At 67.5% G+C, this 17,347-nt stretch overlaps 1 protein-coding gene and 1 long non-coding RNA gene across 2 annotated transcripts; both read left to right on the forward strand.

Moving 5' to 3' along the window:
* The first annotated feature begins 1,864 nt into the window (after positions 1-1,864).
* Positions 1,865-7,346, forward strand: CRIP2 (cysteine rich protein 2). The gene is made up of 8 exons (XM_046647707.1): positions 1,865-2,041; positions 5,194-5,288; positions 5,394-5,451; positions 5,776-5,916; positions 5,992-6,060; positions 6,141-6,235; positions 6,568-6,625; positions 6,704-7,346. The coding sequence occupies exons 1-8, from the start codon at positions 1,999-2,001 to the stop codon at positions 6,769-6,771; spliced, it is 627 nt and encodes a 208-aa protein (XP_046503663.1). The 5' UTR covers positions 1,865-1,998; the 3' UTR covers positions 6,772-7,346.
* Positions 7,347-14,811: 7,465 nt separating this feature from the next.
* LOC124231067 (uncharacterized) lies at positions 14,812-15,898 on the forward strand. The gene is made up of 3 exons (XR_006886372.1): positions 14,812-15,517; positions 15,692-15,786; positions 15,860-15,898. It is a non-coding gene; the product is annotated as an uncharacterized LOC124231067 (long non-coding RNA).
* Positions 15,899-17,347: the final 1,449 nt, after the last annotated feature.

Below are 17,347 nucleotides of genomic sequence, written 5' to 3' on the forward strand. Positions count from 1 at the left end.
TCTCTTAGGAGAGCTGAGGCCAAGAGGGCGGGCCTTTCTCAGGTAGCCTCCTTCCGGAAGACACCTGTGCCCAGCTAGCCCCGCCCTCCACAGCAGCCCTGCAAGTGTCAGAGGTGGGCAGAGTCGGGGGTGATGCCCTGGCCCCCAGGGGTTCCCGAGCCAGAGAGGGCATGGGAGCTGATGCCAAGTGGGGGGCAGTGGGCCCATGAATTGTTCAGAGATGCCTGATGCCCAGCCTGAGCAAGGAGCAGGCTGTGAATGACTGACCTGAGGGCACCCCCCAAGGCCGGTCTCCCTGCCCAGGAAGGGGACCATGGAGGCCTCCCCTCCATGCCCCCCTCCAGCCTTGGCTGGCACAGGGCCAGAGTCACGGTACGAACAGGGAGGAGGGCTGGTCAGCTGGTCAGTCAGGCTTGAGGGGGCCACATATTTCTGGGCTGTTGTCCTCACTTGCAGAAATGACAGCGGCGGTAGGGTGTGAGTGCAAGGAGGAGGGAGGCACCTCAGGAAGCTGGGGCGAGGCAGGGCCGCCAGGAAGCCTGGGTTCTGGAGAGCCCTGGGACACTGGCTCGCTCACTCATCTACTTTGCAAACATGCCTGGCACCAGCAGCCAGAAGCAGGTGATGGAGGCTGCTAGGCAGAGGAAAGGGCAGTGGCGGGCAGACCTCGTTTGTCCGGCACAGAGCCTGAAAGACACATGTTGGTCGACTAGGGTGCTGGAGCTGCCTGCTCAGACTGGGCTTGACCCTCTGGACTTGGGGGTCTGTGTATGTGCCAGGCTTGAGACTCAGCTGGGACAAGAGGACCAGAGCAGGGCGTAGAAGGAGGTGGAGTCCCAGGGAGGAGGCCCAAGCATCTTCCAGGTCCCCCCATCCCAGGGTTAGGACTAGGTTCTGCATGGCACCAGGGTGGCAGCAGGTCCAGGGGGAGGGGGGAAGTGGTCAAGCAGGCCCCTGTTGGGAGGAGAACTGTGGGGCTCTGGGGAGGACCCTGAGTGCTGACAGATCCCTAGCTCTCCGGCCCTTCAGAAGGATGCTTTGAGCCAGGAGGCTAGAGTCAGGAGCTCTGGGCCACGAGCTGGGTGTCCAGAGGAGGAATGCTGGGGAGGGGAAAGAATGCAGATGGCGGTGTGAGTCCTCGGGCACAAGAAGGCACTCCTGGGCCCTCCATCTCTTCTTTCCTTCCTCATATCCCTGGGTCGGTCCCCAGAACGGGAGAGGTGGGGAGGCGCGTCCAGCAGAGGCCCGAGGGTCCCCTCCTCCCTGTTGCTCCCTCCCGCCCCTTCCAGCAGTTTCTGTCGCGCTGTTCTTGGAAGTGGCGGGCACTCTGCCCTCACCCGCTGAGCTGTCAGCACCACCGACAGTGTTGGGCGAGCCGGAGGCGGCGGGGCCGGGCCCGGGTCTGGGCCGGGAGGCTGCGCGCGCCCGGAATCCGGCTCTGATCCCGCCGCGCGGCTGTTGCTATAGAAACCGAGAAACAAAGGGAAGCGGGCGGGCGGCGCGCGACAGGGTGGGGGTGGGGTCCCCCGGGGGACCTGGGCGCCGGGGCCGGGCGTGGTGGACCCGTCCGCCGTCTAGGCGTCCGTCTGCGTGTCCAGGGGCCGCCCTTCCGGGCCGAGGCCCCGCTGGCCAGCATTGCCCCCGAGCCGAGGGGGCCGCGGATTCCCGGCCCCGCCCCACGGCTCCGGCCCGGGGCCCCGACGTTGCCATGGAAATAGGCAAGGCCTGGGCCGGCCCCAGCAGGGCCACCGCGCGCGCGCGCCGGGCCGAGGGGTGCTGGGCAGGTCCGGCTGCCCCCCGTGCGCCTCAGCAGGTGCGCCCCCACCCCGCGGCGCCCCCAGTGCCCCGTGGCCGGACCCAGGGGCCGGGCTCCCGACGCCCCGCCCCAGCCGCGGAGCCAATGGGTGCGCGGACAGCCAGGCGGGCGGGGCGGGCGCGGCAGCGGCGGCGCGGAGACGGGCGCGGGCGGAGGGTGCGGGCAGACCGGGCGGACCGACCATGGCTTCCAAGTGCCCAAAGTGCGACAAGACCGTGTACTTCGGTGAGTGCTCGGGTCCGACCGGCGCCCCGCCGCCCCTCTCGGTCAGCCCCCTGCCGCAGAGCCGCACGCCCCCCGCGGTACCCGGCGTGCGCCCGCCCGGCCGCCGCCCCGGGATGCGCGGCCCCGGCCAGGCTCGCTGCGCTGCACACACGGGTGCGGCCGCAGGGTGGAGCTGCGATGAGGTGGGGGCGGCCGCGCCCGAACGCCGAAGCGGCCACTCGGGGCGGGACGGGGGCCCGGGGCCGGGCGGGCAGGGGTGCGTTGTCCCCCCGGGATGAAGCCGGGGTTGGGGGAGCGCTCTGGGTTCGCAGGAGCATGGTGATCCCCAGGCTGGGCCGAGCCGGGCGGGGTCGGGTGGGGCCGCTCACTCGGGGCGCCTCCCGGGCGCTCCTCCCTTTCTTGGCCCTTACCCACGGACCCCAGTCCTGCCTCCCTGCGGACTCCTGGACAGGCCGGGTGGCCCCAAGCAGTGGCCCCCCCAACCCCCACCTCGACCTCTGCCCACGCGGGGCCAGGCCAAATCTGGGCTGTGTCTGGACTCAGTCCACGCGGGGGCGACCTTGGCTCCTACCTCCCGCGTGTCCAAACGCGTTCCCTTCCCTGGCTCCAGTTCCACCAGGACTTTCCTGCTGGTGGGGTGGGGTGACATGCAGGTCCCCACAAGCATGAGAGGGCACTGAAGCCCAGGTGGCCAGGCCCCCCTGCCTCCTCAAGGTCAGAACAGCCTGGGACAGGAGGGGTAGCAGGGTAGGATCAGGGTTGTCTGTGCCAGGATGCCCCTGGATAGGCACAACCCTAACTCACTCTCTGGTGCTCACACCGGTTTTATGGCTTCCCCACTCTCCCTCCTCCTGGCTGATCCTCTCCCCGACTTTGCCAGGGCAGCAAAGTCCCTGCCCACCACCCTTCCACCAACACCAGCACAGACGGACAGACCTAGTGCCAGAAGCGAGGATGGCCAGACAGGCAGGGACAGATGGGGGACCCTTCCCTGGTCATCATGAGGACAGTGGTCGCAGTCTGGGATGGGGACAGGCCAAGGTGAAAGAAGCCACTTGGTTTCCCTGCTGAGGGAGGAGGAGGAGGCCAGGGCTGTTTGCTCTTCCCAGAGGGGAGGGCCCGGATTTGGCCTGGAGTGCTTCTGGCCTGGCTGGGAGCCGATGGGCTTCCGCCTGCCTCCCTCCCCGCCTGCCTCCCCTCGAGTCCGCCCAGGCTCTGTCCGGTCCCTGAGAGGGCTCATCCCGGTGAGGTTCAGGGTGGGGACAGACCCAGGGGCCCCCTGCCAGCCCCATTGCCCATGACTTGCCCCCAGCCAAGCCAGCTCACGGCTCTCCGGGGCCCAGGGCGACAGCCCTGTGGTCAACCCGGAAAAGCGCTTCTGCCTGCTTGGGCAGCCGCTGGCTCCCAGCAGGAAACAAAGGCAGCTCAGACCCGGCTGGCTTCTGGCCTGGCCGGCTGGCTTCTGGCCTGGCCCAGAGCACTGGTGGAGAGAGAGGGCTGGGGTCCTGCCCATCCCTCAACCAAGCTGCACCCCAGCACCCCCCTGCCCCAGCAGCCAATACCCCTGAGTGTGAGCAGAGTGGGACTCGGGCCAGGACACCCCAGAATGACCTCAGGATGCCATGTCTTTGTGTCCCCAACTACCATTCAGCTGGGTGGGGAGTCAGTTCCCTTCCAAGCCATTAGACCCAATCAATTCTGTCTTCCCACCTCGGGCTGGTAATGTGTGGCCATCAGCTAGCCCAGGGGGTCTGAGGGTCATTCCTCTGCCCCCATGTGGCCACGTCCCAGAGCCAGCCAGCACAGTGTGGTTCTGACAGCCCTGAGCTGCAGCTGCCATGGCTGGCATGTCCAAGCCCACCCCAGGCACAGCCAGCTCCTGCCTGCCCTGGTGTGGACACCGGGGGTGGGGGGCTGGCGGGCTAGTCTGTGCCCTAGCATCCTTGGGTGGAGTGGCCAGAGGGATCTCTAGCCCCCTGGGAAAGGAGTTGGGGGTGGGGGTCCTGGAGGCTGGGCGACTCAGAGCCCTGAACCTGGGCCACCAGGAGGATTCATTGCTCTCCGGCAGCACCTTTGGGCCTCTCTCTGCGGGGAGTGCGCTGGCCAGGTCCACACTCCGGGCTCTGCCGGGGCCCTAGGAGAGGCCTGGCCCAGACAGTGACCTCTCTGTGAGGGGGACCACAAGAGCCGCTGGCCCTTGTCCTCCTCTCGGGGCTCAGCGAGATTCTGCCAGGCTTCAAGGACCCATGCCGCCCGACCCCTTTCCTCCCCTCACCCGCCCCCCCCCCCCCCCGCCCCCATCTCTGGCCAGGCCCCTTCCCTTCAGAATTCCAGCTTCCACCACCCAGCTTGTCCCAGCCTTTATTCCTACCCTCTTCTCCGCCTTTTTCCTGCCTTGCTCCCCTGGGGAGGCCCCAGCTTCCGTCCATTGGGAAGGCCCCCACACTTCCGTCCATTGGGAGGTGGCCTGGCAGCCCCAGCATGTGGAGGGGGGTGCAAGGGGGAAACAGGACAGGACAAGACTGGACCGGGAAGGAGCCTGACCCGACCCTCAGCAGCTGGTTTCAGACTTCGGGCGCCAAAGCATCAGCAGGAGGCAGTGGGGTGGGGGCCCTCGGGGCTTAGGATGAGGAAGCCAAATATGCACAGGCAGGCGTCCTGACCCCCCCGAGGGGACGGGGGACTGGCCTCCCCACAGGGAGTCTGGAGGCTCAGGGCTGCTCTTCTCAGCAGGGGGCTCTGCCAACTGCATTAGGGCCCAATTGGGGGGTTCAGGGACATGTGTGGGGGAGGGATGGGTGTGTGTGAGGCAGGCAGGTGTGAGAGACTAGCAGATGTGTGAGGGAGACAGTGGGAGGCAGGTGTGTGAGGGAGGAGCAGGTGTGGTGTCAGGGGATTAACAGGTGCTAGAGCTGGGACCGGCACAAGATGCCCGCTCCATCCCCCGACCCCGGGGCGGTGAGGGTGGCCGAGACCCAAAGGGAGAGAGGGCCCCAGGAACGGATAGAGCTCCTGCTGAGGGGCGGGGCGTGCTGCGTGGTTCCCACGTGGGGAAGAGGGGTGCGGGGTGCGGAGGCCGCCCCGGGCTGGGGAGGACAGGGGCGGGGCCGACCGCGGGGCGTGGCGCTGCCCTGAGTCCCTCCCGTCCCCAGCTGAGAAGGTGAGCTCCCTGGGCAAGGACTGGCACAAGTTCTGCCTCAAGTGCGAGCGCTGCGGGAAGACGCTGACCCCCGGGGGCCACGCCGAGGTGAGCCCCTCTGCCGGCGGTGGGGCTGGGGGCTCGGCTTTCTCCGCCCCGTGGGGCGGGGCTTGTGGGGGGACTCCGGCCCTCACCCGGTGCCCCTCTCGCTAGCACGACGGGAAGCCGTTCTGCCACAAGCCCTGCTATGCCACGCTGTTCGGACCCAAAGGTGAGCCTGGAGCCACCCCGCCCAGCCTGGGACCTGCTTTGGCCCCGAGGGGTGGCCAGTGTGAGTTCCCTGCCCAGCATAGACCTGGGGCCGGCAGGACGCGGGGGTTGGAGGGTCCCCTGTACCCCTTCTCCCTTTACTCCTGCTGGCCCCTCCCGTTCCCAGAAATGTGCCCCAGCCCACGGGCGCCCTCTGGGTGGTGGTCCTGACCCCCAGACTGGGCTGTGGAGTGCCCTTTGCTGAGACGTCGGGGGGGCGGTGTGAGGGCTGGGTGGTGGGTGAGGCCACCGGCCACACACTTACGCGGTGCCTGCCACCCCACAGGTGTGAATATTGGAGGTGCCGGCTCGTACATCTATGAGAAGCCCTCTGCCGAGGGCCCTCAGGTCACTGGCCCCATCGAGGTTCCCGTGGCCAGAGCTGAGGAGCGTAAGGCGAGCGGCCCCCCCAAGGGGCCCAGCAAAGGTGGGCTGGGCTCGGCGTCTGGGGGGAGAGGTGTGGCCGCCGCTCTGCCTGGCCCTGACTCCCCCTCGCCCTCAGCCTCCAGCGTCACCACGTTCACCGGGGAACCCAACGTGTGTCCTCGCTGCAACAAGAGGGTCTACTTTGGTGAGTGACCATGCCCAGCCCCCACCTCAGGGAGGTCTCCGCGGGAGGGGCTTCGGCGTCACCATCTCCCCCCTTCCCAGCTGAGAAGGTGACGTCTCTGGGCAAGGACTGGCACCGGCCGTGCCTGCGCTGCGAGCGCTGTGGGAAGACGCTGACTCCGGGCGGGCACGCGGAGGTGAGGGGCGCGGGGCCGGGACCGGGGAGGGGCCAGAGGGCGCGAGCAGGGGGAGACCCACGGGGCGCGCTCCAGGGAGGCCTCGTGGGTGGTGGGGCTGCCTCCTGGTGGCCAGAGTGGAGGCTCGCAGCCTCAAGCCTGCTCAGTGGCGCCGAGCTGTCTCCCTCCCACCACCAGGTGAGTGGACTTGGTCACGGCTTTGGGAGCTTGAGGGCTCTCCCGGAGGGAGGCAGGCACCTGGACAAGGAGGAGGCCAGCAGGGGGAGTGGGGAGAGAGGAGTCTGTGGACCCTGCCTCACTCCCTCACCCCCACCCATTCTGTCCACACCCAGCACGATGGCCAGCCCTACTGCCACAAGCCGTGCTACGGAATACTCTTTGGACCCAAGGGTGAGTGTGACCAGGAACGTCAGGTATGTGGGTGCCCCTCTCCACCCCTCCCTATCACCATCCCACCTGTCTCTGCAGGAGTCAACACTGGAGCCGTGGGCAGCTACATCTATGACAGGGACCCCGAGGGCAAAGTTCAGCCCTAGGTCCGCAGCCCCCTCCTCGGGGAAGGCGCCCATCTGCTTCCTGCTGGCCCTGCCCCGGGGCTCACCGCTTGGCGCTGCAGGGGAGTGACAGCTGCCCAGTGCCACCTCAGCACATCCTGCCTGCAAGTCCAGGGCCTGGTGCTGGGGGGGAGGAAGCCACCCTGGGCCATTGAGATGCGGTCCACCCGCCCCCCTCTGTTTTTCTGGCTGTGTCTGCCTTTGTGTCCCACCCTTTGTATCCTTGTGGTTCCGTGTCTCTGTGGTCCCATGTGTCTTTATGTGTCCCCATGTCTGTGTCTTGTAGCCCCTGTGTCCCCTGTGGCCCTGTGTGGGTCTCTGAGGTGGCCATCCCACTCTCCCCCTCCTGCTGCCTGCCCCATAGTGTTATTTATGCCCCCCTGCACCGGTGATGGCCATGGCCACACCTCTCATGGTGTTCCAAGGGCAGAGGGCACCCCTGCCAGGTGCCCTCTGCCATCTCCCACACTGCCTCGCAGGTGCTCACTCGCCACCCTCACGTGGTTCACACCCAAATGCTGAGACTTTTGCTGCCAATAAAAGGTTTGAAGACTGCAGGTCCCAGCACCGTGTCCGTTTGTGGGATGGACATGAATCCAGGACAGTGTCCCTTTGTCCCAGCCACAAATGCTCCATCTCCCCTGGGCCTGGCTTCTGGTGGGGTGGAGCCCTGTTCTCAAGGGTGATGGTGGTGGGTGCGAGGCAGGGAGGCTGTGGTTTGGGCTATGGGCCAACACTGAGGTTGGGTGGGCAGCTGAGAAAGGCACCAGATTAGGTGGAGGTGGGGAGGGTGGGAGGCGTCCTGGAGGTGGGGTCCTTGTTCCCAGAAATGCCAACAGTGGGCGCTAGAGGGGGAGATGTCTGGATCCATCAGAAGGGTGAGGGAGGGATCAGCCTTGGGATAGCCAGCAGAGGGCGTGGTGTGGTGGGAGAGGGGACCAGAGGAGGGGTCCTCTGCGGGGGTGGAGGGAGCTGGTGAAGGGCAGGGGCGAGGTGGGCCTTCAGCCCAGGACGGAGCCTGGAAGTACAGAGGATTTGGATGGGGGGTGGTGGGGGCTGGGGCAGAATGCAGGCAGTCTGAGGGTGGGGGCTTGAAGCCCCCCTGCCAGGTGCTGCGGCCCGACCAGCGGCCCGGCGTCTGGGTTTGCAGTGACAATGGAGTTGCCGCCGCCTCCCCAGGCGGTGCAGGCTCTGCCGTTTCCACCAGGACCCCCTGGCAGCTCCGCGGAGCCCCGCCTCGCTGTCCGCCTTCGCTTTGCCTGCCGCTCCCAGGCAGCCCACCAGAGGGCGTGCCTTCTCTTCCATAGCGCAGAGGCCGCCCTCCCCTGTCAGCCCGGCCCCGCCCGCCCCCAGCACCGCACCCTGGAGCTAGGGGCTTCCGGACCTGGTCACCTCCCCGCCCAAGGCCCCAGCGCCACAGGCAGGCGAACTCCCCATGTGCCCTGCACCCCAGGGCCAGCTCCCTGAGCCCCAGCCCTTGGCACAGGCCCCTCCGCGGTCCACCAGCCAATCCGCAGGCTCAGACAGCTGAGCCTGCATGCCGGGTCCATTGTCCTGCGAGCAGCCATCCGTGTCCCTTGGGGTGGAGGGACCTGCTCCGGTGTCGGCAGTGCCAGGCTGCCCTCCTCCGGGCCGGTCGAGCCAGGCGCCCAGCGTCGGCGGCAACGTCTCCGCCCACCTGGCCGCCTCCAGGAATGCGGCCAGGATGTGCAGAGCGGGCCGGCCTGCAGTGGGGGGATGCGGGGGCAGGTACCCCAGGGACCCCCAGCCCCCCATCCCAGGCAGAGGCGAGGTTCAGGCAAGAACCCGGCCCTGGCGCGTCCTCGGAGGAGGGGCTGGATGACTCCCCTCCTGGTCTCCACCTTCAGCCGGGTGGAGGCTCCCCGGTCGGGGGTTCCTTTGGAGAACTCAGACTCCCCTGAGCACCCCATGCCCGCCCTCGGTGCGGGCTCCCAGTGTCGGATGGGAAATTCCTGCCCTCTGGGGGTTGGGGGGCGCTGCTGAGGGCACGGCCGGGCCCCTCCCTCGGGAGCCTCCAGTGGAAACTATGTGGGGAGGAGGCGCGGTGGGCAGCGCGCCCTGGCCCGGCCCCGGGGGGGCGGGACCTACTGGAGGGTGGAGGACGCCGGGTCCTGCAGGCGCGGGGGTCGTTCCGAGAGAGGATCGCCCGGACGCCCCGACACAGCGCTCCCCCCGGGCTGGCGGGGCGGGCGCGTCCTATTTCCTGCGGGCGGAGGACAATTCGCCGTCGCGTTTGTTTCCAGAGGGTTGTCTTGGAAACCGGGGCGGTGCCGCTACTGCCCGGCTCCGCGCGGCGTAGCCGGGGGCGTGGGTGGAGCCGCGGGCGTCCTTGCCCTGCTGGCTCCCTCGGGGGCACCGGCTCCAGGAAGCCCCCACAAGCCCGGTGCTTCCTCGGCCGCTCGCAACCCCGGATGCCCCGAAAGATGCAGGGGAGGGGGAATGTGCCCGGGGTGTGTCGCTTTCTCCACCTCCCCATGCGTGGCCGCCGCCCCCACTCTTCCAACCTATGCCCAGCCAGTGAGGAGGCCCTGAAATGCCGTCTGACCACCCCGCTCCCCCTCCAGAACCCCAGGGCTGCTCGCAGTGCCCGGGCCTCCCTCACCACCCTGCTCCCCAGCAGCACCCCACCTCCCAAGAGTCCAGTCTCCTCAGCTTCTTTACCCCTCCCAGCCCCCAAGCCGCCCCTGCCCCCAACCTTTGACCTGGACAGAGCAGCCCGGCTGGTGCCCCCAGCCAGGCATCTCTGCGGGGACCTGCCCTACCTGCGGCCCCCTCTGCCCCCATTTCCTTGAGGCCCAGATCCTGACCCCCAGCACCTCTCCTTCCCAGCCCTGCCCAGCTTCCCCTGGGCGGGTGACCCCCAGTGTCAGCCCTGGGCAGCCCCTCCCGGGCTGGAGGCTCCCTGTGGACCTCTCCCCCCAGCTGAGGCTAGCCTCCCTGAACTTCTTTAGGACTAGGAGAGGCGTGACTCCCTCCTGTCCCTGGGTCCAAGCGCTCAGCTCCCTGGCCGCTGGCTGTGGCCTGAGGGATAAGCATCATGAAGTGACCGAGTGCCAGTGACCCTGGCTCTGGGTAGCTGGGGGCTGGGCCCAGCGAGGACTGGGGGGAGACCAGGGTGGCCAGCACACTCTCCCGGGGCCTGGCTGGCTGGGGCCCATGAACAGGCCCAGCTGCTGGACTGGTGAGCCTGGAAGTGGAGGGGCTTCTGCGTAGGCTTTGGCTCCAGGACAGAGATTCCTTCAGTCTTGGGGGGGGGACAAGGGCGCCCCTTCTGGCCAGACTATGGCTGGTTGAAGGAGCTGGAGGTTGTACGTGCCCCCATGCCTCCTCCCCACCCCCTCAGCATGCCACTCCTGCTTCAGGAGGCGGGGGAACTGCCCTGCCCTCCCACCTGGGCTGGGGTGACACTGTGTTGAGGCCTGTGGACAGGAGCAGAGCCCTTTGGGGAAAGCGCAGCGTCTGGGCGTCTGGTCACGTCTCCCTGCCACAGGGCCAGTAGGGGCCATCAGGCCCAGCAGGCCCACCCTGGGGACCGACCTCAGGGCAGGCAGGGGGTCCCGGGAGAGAAGCTGCTGAAAATAGGCCCTGGGAATGGCTGAGTGTCCATGACTCAGCTGGCCTGGGGAGGGGCAGGGAGGCTGGACCCTGGGGAGGGAGCAGCTCTGGTCTGGGCTCAGCAGTTGTCCTGGAGCACCATTCGGCCAAGCAGGGCACCTGAGTGTGTGCATGAACACAGGACAGGCCCCACTGGCCTCTAGCCCTAGGAGGGGACATCCTACACCTGTCCACACCCCTTGGCTCGTCCACACTGAGGAGGGGGCCTGGAGGCCTGCCTGGGTGTTGAGTGGGGGCTTCAAGGGTGGTGAGGACAAGCCAGAGGAGAGTGCCACAGTCTGTGGAGGGAGGGGGTGCAGGGGGCTGTCCAGCCCAGAGAAACAGAATTTTCCCAGTGGAGGCTGGTGGCCGGCCCCTGGAGGCGGATTCCTCAGCGGTCACTGGAGCCCTGCCCTGACTTCACCGGTTTTCCTGGTGTCTGGAGCTCCTGCATGGGCCGCACAGAATTCTCCTGCAGGGCAGGGGCCCGCCTGGGGTCCATCTGGGTCCCCAGCTGAGCCTGGGCAAAGCATGAGCAGGGAGGGCGTGGGGTGTCAGAAGGGAGGGTAAGCTGCCCCCAGAACCCCACAGCAGCCTCTCTGGGATCTCAGGGCCCTGGGTGCCCTCATTCTGTCCTGGTGTGGGGCAGGATGTTCTGGGCACAGAGGCAGCCTGGGGCAGGCAGCCTGGGGCAAGCAGCCGGGTTGCTCTGCTTCCCTGTCCTGGACACTCTGTTCTCATGCTCAGATGCAGCCCTGGTGCTCGCTGGCCAGTGCCGGGAGGGAGAACAGCACAGGGCCTGGTGCTGGCCGCACTGGGGGATAAGGTCGGGGGCGCACCTAGAGGTGTGCGAGGGGGTTCCCTGTGTCTTCCATCTGTTCCTGCAACAACTGCTGGCAGTGCCCCAAAAGAGTAGGGTGAAGGGTGAAGGGCCGGGCAGGGCAGGTTTGAGTCTTGAGCTGGCCCTGTGGTCCAGAGTCAGGTTGACCCTGGGCCAGATGAGCGGATGGAGGCAGGAGGCCTTGCCCCTGGTGGGGGCCAGGGTCTCGGGAGACACTGTCAGGGCCCTGACTGGGGCCCAGCCTCAAATGGGAGTGTGCGTGGACATAGAGTTGGGGGAGGCAGGAGCTGTCCACCCACCACAGCCCCCAGGAGCTGGGGGGCTGCCCCTGACGAGGGGCTGCACCCTCACGGGCTGGCAGGATGGGTGGGGAGCTCAGGTGAGTTGGAGGGGGCACGCTGGTCTGTGGCTGAGGCTTTGGGAGGACTCTGGGGAGTGTGTGTGTGTGTGTGTGTTTCTGAGTCAAGTGCCTGGAAAAACTGTGCTGTGTACCAACCAGAGGGCAAGGCCCATGGCCCTTGGCCCCCCTCCTGCCCCCCCTGCCACCACCCATGACCATGGCAACGAGCAATAACAGCAGAGAAAGCCAGGAAAGGACTCATTACCCCGGTTTTCGGGGTGGGGGGGGCGCCCCGGGACAGGGCGGGGTTGGAGTCGCTGTATGGGGCTGGGACCATCCCTGGGGCCTGACGGGTGGAGGGGAGGACGAGCTCACTGCCCCTCTGCCCAGGAGTCCCCAGGGGGCTGGGGATGTGGGCTGGATAGACACATGGGGGCAAGGCAGCTGATCTGAGAGGTGCTGTGTGCACCCCCCAGAGGTACCCAGCAGGACACACCCACGGACAAGTATGCCTGCAGGCACACCCCTCACAGCCACACCCATAGTCACCGGACACACACGTGTACCATCTCTGCACCCTGTTCCTCCCTGTACCCATGGTGCTCATCATCCCGGTGGAGGTGGAGGCAGCCCCGCCCTGGCGCCTGTGGCCTCTGCCCAGCACACCCACGTGGGCAGCCTTCTCAGGGAGCTGCAAGGTGGTGTGTCCAGTGTGTGTGGCCTGAGCCCCAGAACCCACTGTGACAGACCCCCTCCTCCCTCAGACCGTGTTGGGCCCTGCCCCCACCTCCTGTCCATCACCAGTGGTTTTGGCCCCTCTCCTCCTCTCCTGTCTCTGCCTCTCTCTGCCCGTCTGCATTTCTGTCCCTGGCTGTGTCTGTGTCTCCCTCCTCTCTTGCTCCCCTGTCCTCTCTCATCCCCGCCTCTCTGGGTCATGGAGCCAGGACATGAGAGAAGTCAGGACCCGCCCTCCTGTTCTCGGCCTGGCCGAAGCTACATCAGGCACAGGCCAAGAAGACACCAGGGGATGGGTGGGGGCCGTGGGGGAGGTTGGGCTGGTGGCCTCAGCTCCAGAAACCACACTGAGGTGCCCTGTGCCAGGAGGAGAGGGTGTCGAAGCTCCAGGGCCAGAGCAGGCCAGCAGGCCAGGGTTGATGGGTGGGAGAGTGGGGGTTCCACCATTGCAGGGTGTGCACCCTCACTCCCAAGGGCAGTGGGCAGCCAGCCACTGAGGGGTTCCAGGATGGAGTGGGAGCCTTGTGGACCCCAGGGCTTGCAGAACTTCAGTGGGGGGGCAAAACTGTGGCCTCAGAGAGGGGGCCCCAGGGAGGAGGGAGTGACTGGAGAGAGGCGTGGGGAGCAGGTGTAGGGGTGTGGGGTCTAGTGTGCTGTCCTCATTGAGAGAGGAGACTGGTGGTGGCATCTGTCCACCTTGAACCCTAGGGGCTCCCCCCTCACCCCAAGCTGGGCCTCGTGGGGGCCACAGAGGGCAGTCTGGTGGTGGGGAAGGTTGAGGTTGAGACAGCCGTAGTTTCTCTTCCCTCTCCCAGTGCCTGGCCCTCACAGGGGCCTAATGGTGGGTAGGTGGGCTTCAGGGAGGGTGAATTCGGGGTCACTGGGTGCTGTCGGGGCCGAGCGTCTGTGTGGGGAGGCCAGCAGCTCCTGGGCCCTGTTGGAGGATGGTGTCCAGCATCCCACCTGGGGATGGGACCTGGACAGTTGGGAAGATGTTTTGTTTGGTGAACTGGGTGTGTTGAAGGGAGATGAGGGTGCTGGTAACAGTGGTGGTTGGAGGGAGGGACCAGGACAGAGAGGAGGAAGGGCAGGAGGTGCTGATGTGCTGGATGGAGAGAGGGCTGGGCGCTTAAGTGCTGGTGAAGCCAAGAAACTGGGTGTGGCACAGGGACCCAAGGAGCAGAGGGGCAAAGGGCCAACAGAGAAAGGGGCAGCCTCTCCCCTCAACAGAGAGAGAGGGAGGTGGCCTGGGTGACAGTGACCAGGAGGGAGGTGGCTTAGGCCTAGCAGTACCCTACAGGGCAGGGATTTCCCGAGGGGGCATAGAAGCCGAGGCCTGGGTCAAGGAGCCGATTGAAGGCCCGGACACCCCCTCCCGGCCAGGCTGCACACTTCCCCGTTGGCCAGCAGAGGATGGCCGGGACCCCGCAGCCCACGCTTTCCAGCCCCAGGGCCCTCCCGCTGCGGGCGGCGGGTCGGACGGTCTCCGCCCGGCACGGGGAGGCGCAGCCCGCTCTCCTGGGCCCTGGACTTGGGCTGCCCCCGCCTCGGCCTCGCTCCGGCGCTTCCCGCAGAGATAAGGCTCCTCCCCCGCCGGCCGGGCGCCGGAGACGACTGGGCGCGGCGCACCCCCTTCCCCGGCATAGCCCCCGGCCCCCTCAGCAGCCGGGCCCCGCCGAGGGAGGGGGCGCCCCGTCTCGGAGTCCCCCCTTCCAAATTCCCCGGGACATTCCCGCTGCGGCCGATGGACTTCCCGGGGAGCGGTGCGGGGGCAGGCGTCGCAGAGGCCGGGACGTCCCGCGGGCTGCGGGTGGGGCGGGCCTCCTAGTCCCGAGAGTGATGAAGGCCGGAGGAGAGTCCTTGGCGAAGTACCAGGCTGACTCCCCCGGCAGGTGTCCCCAGCCCTCTATCTGGAGAGGGCCAGGTTGACGTGTGTGAGAGGTTCTCGCGAGCTAGTTGCGTCTATTTGCATCTGGAGGTGACCGTCCCCTCCCCGGTTCCGGCATATCTAGGGGCTCCAGCCGTTGTCCGAGGGATGGGGCTGGGGTGCGGTGCGCCTTCCTGCTCCTGGGGAGCTCCCTGACCCGACCCCTGGGCTCCGCGACTGCAGAGTCCCGGGCGAGGGGCGGGGCTGGAGCCCCCGGAAGAGCCCCACGCCTTCAGTGAGTTCCCAGATCCCCTGCACCCCCCGAGCCCCCACTGGGTCGTCGGCTAGGCCCGGGTCGTGCCTGGAGGAGGGAATGGTTCAGATGACCTTTCTGGGCCGGTTGACCTGGAACCGAGGTCCCCGGGTCCAAGTCCAGGACTAAGGAGGCGGGGCGCGAGGGGCGGGTCTCAAAGGGGCGGGGTCCCGGGGTCCCTGAAAGGCTCCAACCCGGCGGGACCCACCCAGTTCGGCGCTCCCATCTGCTCCCGCCCAGCCGCGCGTCCCGGACCGCCGCCGTCATGCCCAAGTGCCCCAAGTGCTCCAAGGAGGTGTACTTCGGTGAGCGCGGCCCCGACCAACCTGACCCCTCCCGCCCAAACCGCGGCGCACCGCGCGGCCCCACGCGAAAGCACGCCCACGGGCGACCCAGCCGGGCCGCTCAGGTGGGCGGGGGCCGCCGGGGACTCTGGAGCTCCTCCCGGGAAGCAGACACCTCCGCCCTGCCCGCAGCCGCCTGGGTGTGCGGTCGGAACCCCAGCGTCTGATGGCCCTCCAGCTCCGCGGATTCGGCGTCTCTCTGCCCTCGGTCTCTCTCCCTCGGTCCCTCTGGATCTCCCCCGTCTCTGATCTTCCCGTCTCTGGGTCTCCCCGACTCTGAGTCTCCCCGTCTCTGGGTCCCGCTCTCCTGCCTTTTGTCGGGCGTGCCCTGGGCGGGCACCCCGCGGGGCAGGAAGGAGCGCGGGGCTCTGGCCGCCCCTCCCAGCGCTAAGTAGAAACAGACGCGGAAACCCGCGCCCCGGGCGCGATCCCAGGCGCGCTCTGATCCTGGGCGCCGCCCTCCTGCCCTGCGCCCCGGGGCGCCCCCACGGGACGGACAGGCGGAAGTGAGAAATCCCGCGGTCCCCGCCACGGAGAAGGGCGCCCGGCAGGCCGCACCCGTCACCCGTGCAGAGGCTGACTGCCCAACGCGGCAGCCAGGCCAGGCCCTCCTGGCCCTGGGGCCCTCTTCCTCCTCCTCCAGGGCCGGCGCCCCTACCGTTTGTGTGGCCAGGTTGGCTGAGGGCACCCATGGGGCACAGGGGCCTGCTGAGGCCTTGGCTGGGCCACCAGGTGTGAGTGGGCCAGGCCTTGCGCAAAGCTGGCTGGAGAAGGTGATGTGTGAGTGAATGGGTGCGCCCTGTGTCCTCAGAGCAGTGTCTCATGGGGACCTTCTCTGCCTCTGCAGCTGAGCGGGTGACCTCCCTGGGGAAGGACTGGCACCGGCCTTGCCTGAAGTGTGAGAAATGTGGAAAGACGCTGACCTCAGGGGGCCACGCCGAGGTAGGGGGGGCCTCGAGGGTGGCAAGGGTGCCAGGTGGGGGGTGACAGCCCCTCATGGTCCTTCTATCTGCAGCATGAAGGCAAGCCCTATTGCAACCACCCCTGCTACGCGGCCATGTTCGGGCCCAAAGGTATGCTCCCCACTCCCCCGACCCCGCTCCCCACACCCTGACCCCACTCCCCACACCCCCGACCCAGCCCCTGGCCGCTCCTAACTGCCCAGCATTGTCTCTGCAGGCTTTGGGCGCGGAGGAGCTGAGAGCCACACTTTCAAGTAGACCCAGGTACGCCCCCATTGCCCACATCCCGCCCGCCCTGGGGATGAGTCCCCCGCCCGAGTGAGGTCTGACTGCTCTCCGGCCGGCCGTACTCACCTCTGTCCGGTCTCTCTCTGCAGGCTGTGGAGACCACATCCCTGGCCACCTGCGGGCACTGCCCCTCCAGCCTGATGCCTGCCTGGCCTTACACCCAGGCGCCAGGGTTCCCCTGGAGACCCTCAGGCCCTCAATAAACGCCAACACTCTGAAGGCCTGCGTGTGTGTGTCACCAGGGGTGGTCTTGGGGAGCTGCGGCCTGGTGCCTGCTCTTTCTGCTGTGGTGGCCTTGCTGCCCACTGCCCTGGGGGGCTGGGGGGTGGGGGTGGGGGCTGCAAGGCAAGCGGCTGGACACCCTGGACGTTCCCACGGAGGCTCAGCTCTCCAGCTCCCAGACCCACAGATGTCCCAGCCCTCCAGGGGCAGGGCGAATCAGCTGAGCTCATGCTGGTTCCCTTTTCGAGCAGCTTTGGGGGAGCTGTGGTGGGGAGTCCTCGCCTGCCCTCCCCACTTCCTGCTGCCCCACCCCATCCCCATTCCCCACCCACCCCTACTCTGACCAGGCCAGCTGTGTTTCTGCAGGGGTGTCCACTGGACCCCGTTGCCCCTCATTTGTCCCTTCCCTGTGCCCCAAGGACTACCCAGTGGCCAGCTGCCCCAATGGGGAAGTTGAGGCCTAGCTGTGCAACCATGGTTGGAGGGCTTTCTGGAAACTCCCAAGTCAGTTCACGTAGCAGCTACAGACCTGGCCACCCTCAGAGCCCTCCCTGTTCCCCCCACTGGCCCCCGGCACTCCGGCCCCAGCACACGGCCCCCCTTCCCAGGACTCTGCTGACCTAAAGAGCTCGGAGGGGGCATGTCAGCCTCGGCCCTGCCCAGGGCTTCGCTGGGGCTACTGCAGGCCTGTGCTGGCCAGACTGTGGAGGCTCAAGGGTGGCGTGTAGGGCCAGGTGTGTGTGTGTGTGTGTGTGTGTGTGTGATTGGGTGATTCATGGAATTTCACTGAGGTGGGAGCTGGAGTGCTTATGGGATGGGGGCGGGGAGGAGGGGGCAGAGGATGCTGAGGTGAGGCTGCGTTTCCCAGTGGACAGTGGGGGGTGGGGCTGGGGTGGAGGTGTCCTTTGGAGGCCAGGGGATTGGGGGCTTTGAGACTCAGCAATGCCTTGTGGCCAGAGGGGGCACAGAGTGGGGAGTGGGTGCACAGGGAAATCCGCCCTGAGCTGCTGGCCCCTCCCCGACCGCACAGC

This window comes from Equus quagga, chromosome 20, assembly GCF_021613505.1.
Source record: "Equus quagga isolate Etosha38 chromosome 20, UCLA_HA_Equagga_1.0, whole genome shotgun sequence".
Taxonomy (NCBI): domain Eukaryota; kingdom Metazoa; phylum Chordata; class Mammalia; order Perissodactyla; family Equidae; genus Equus; species Equus quagga.

Coding starts and splice junctions, on each gene's coding strand:
- CRIP2 (XM_046647707.1), top strand. CDS start 1,999: ATGGCTTCCAAGTGCCCAAAGTGCGACAAGACCGTGTACTTCG. Junction 5,917..5,991: donor CCCCAAGGGGCCCAGCAAAG/GTGGGCTGGGCT, acceptor CCTCGCCCTCAG/CCTCCAGCGTCACCACGTTC. Junction 6,236..6,567: donor CTCCGGGCGGGCACGCGGAG/GTGAGGGGCGCG, acceptor GTCCACACCCAG/CACGATGGCCAGCCCTACTG.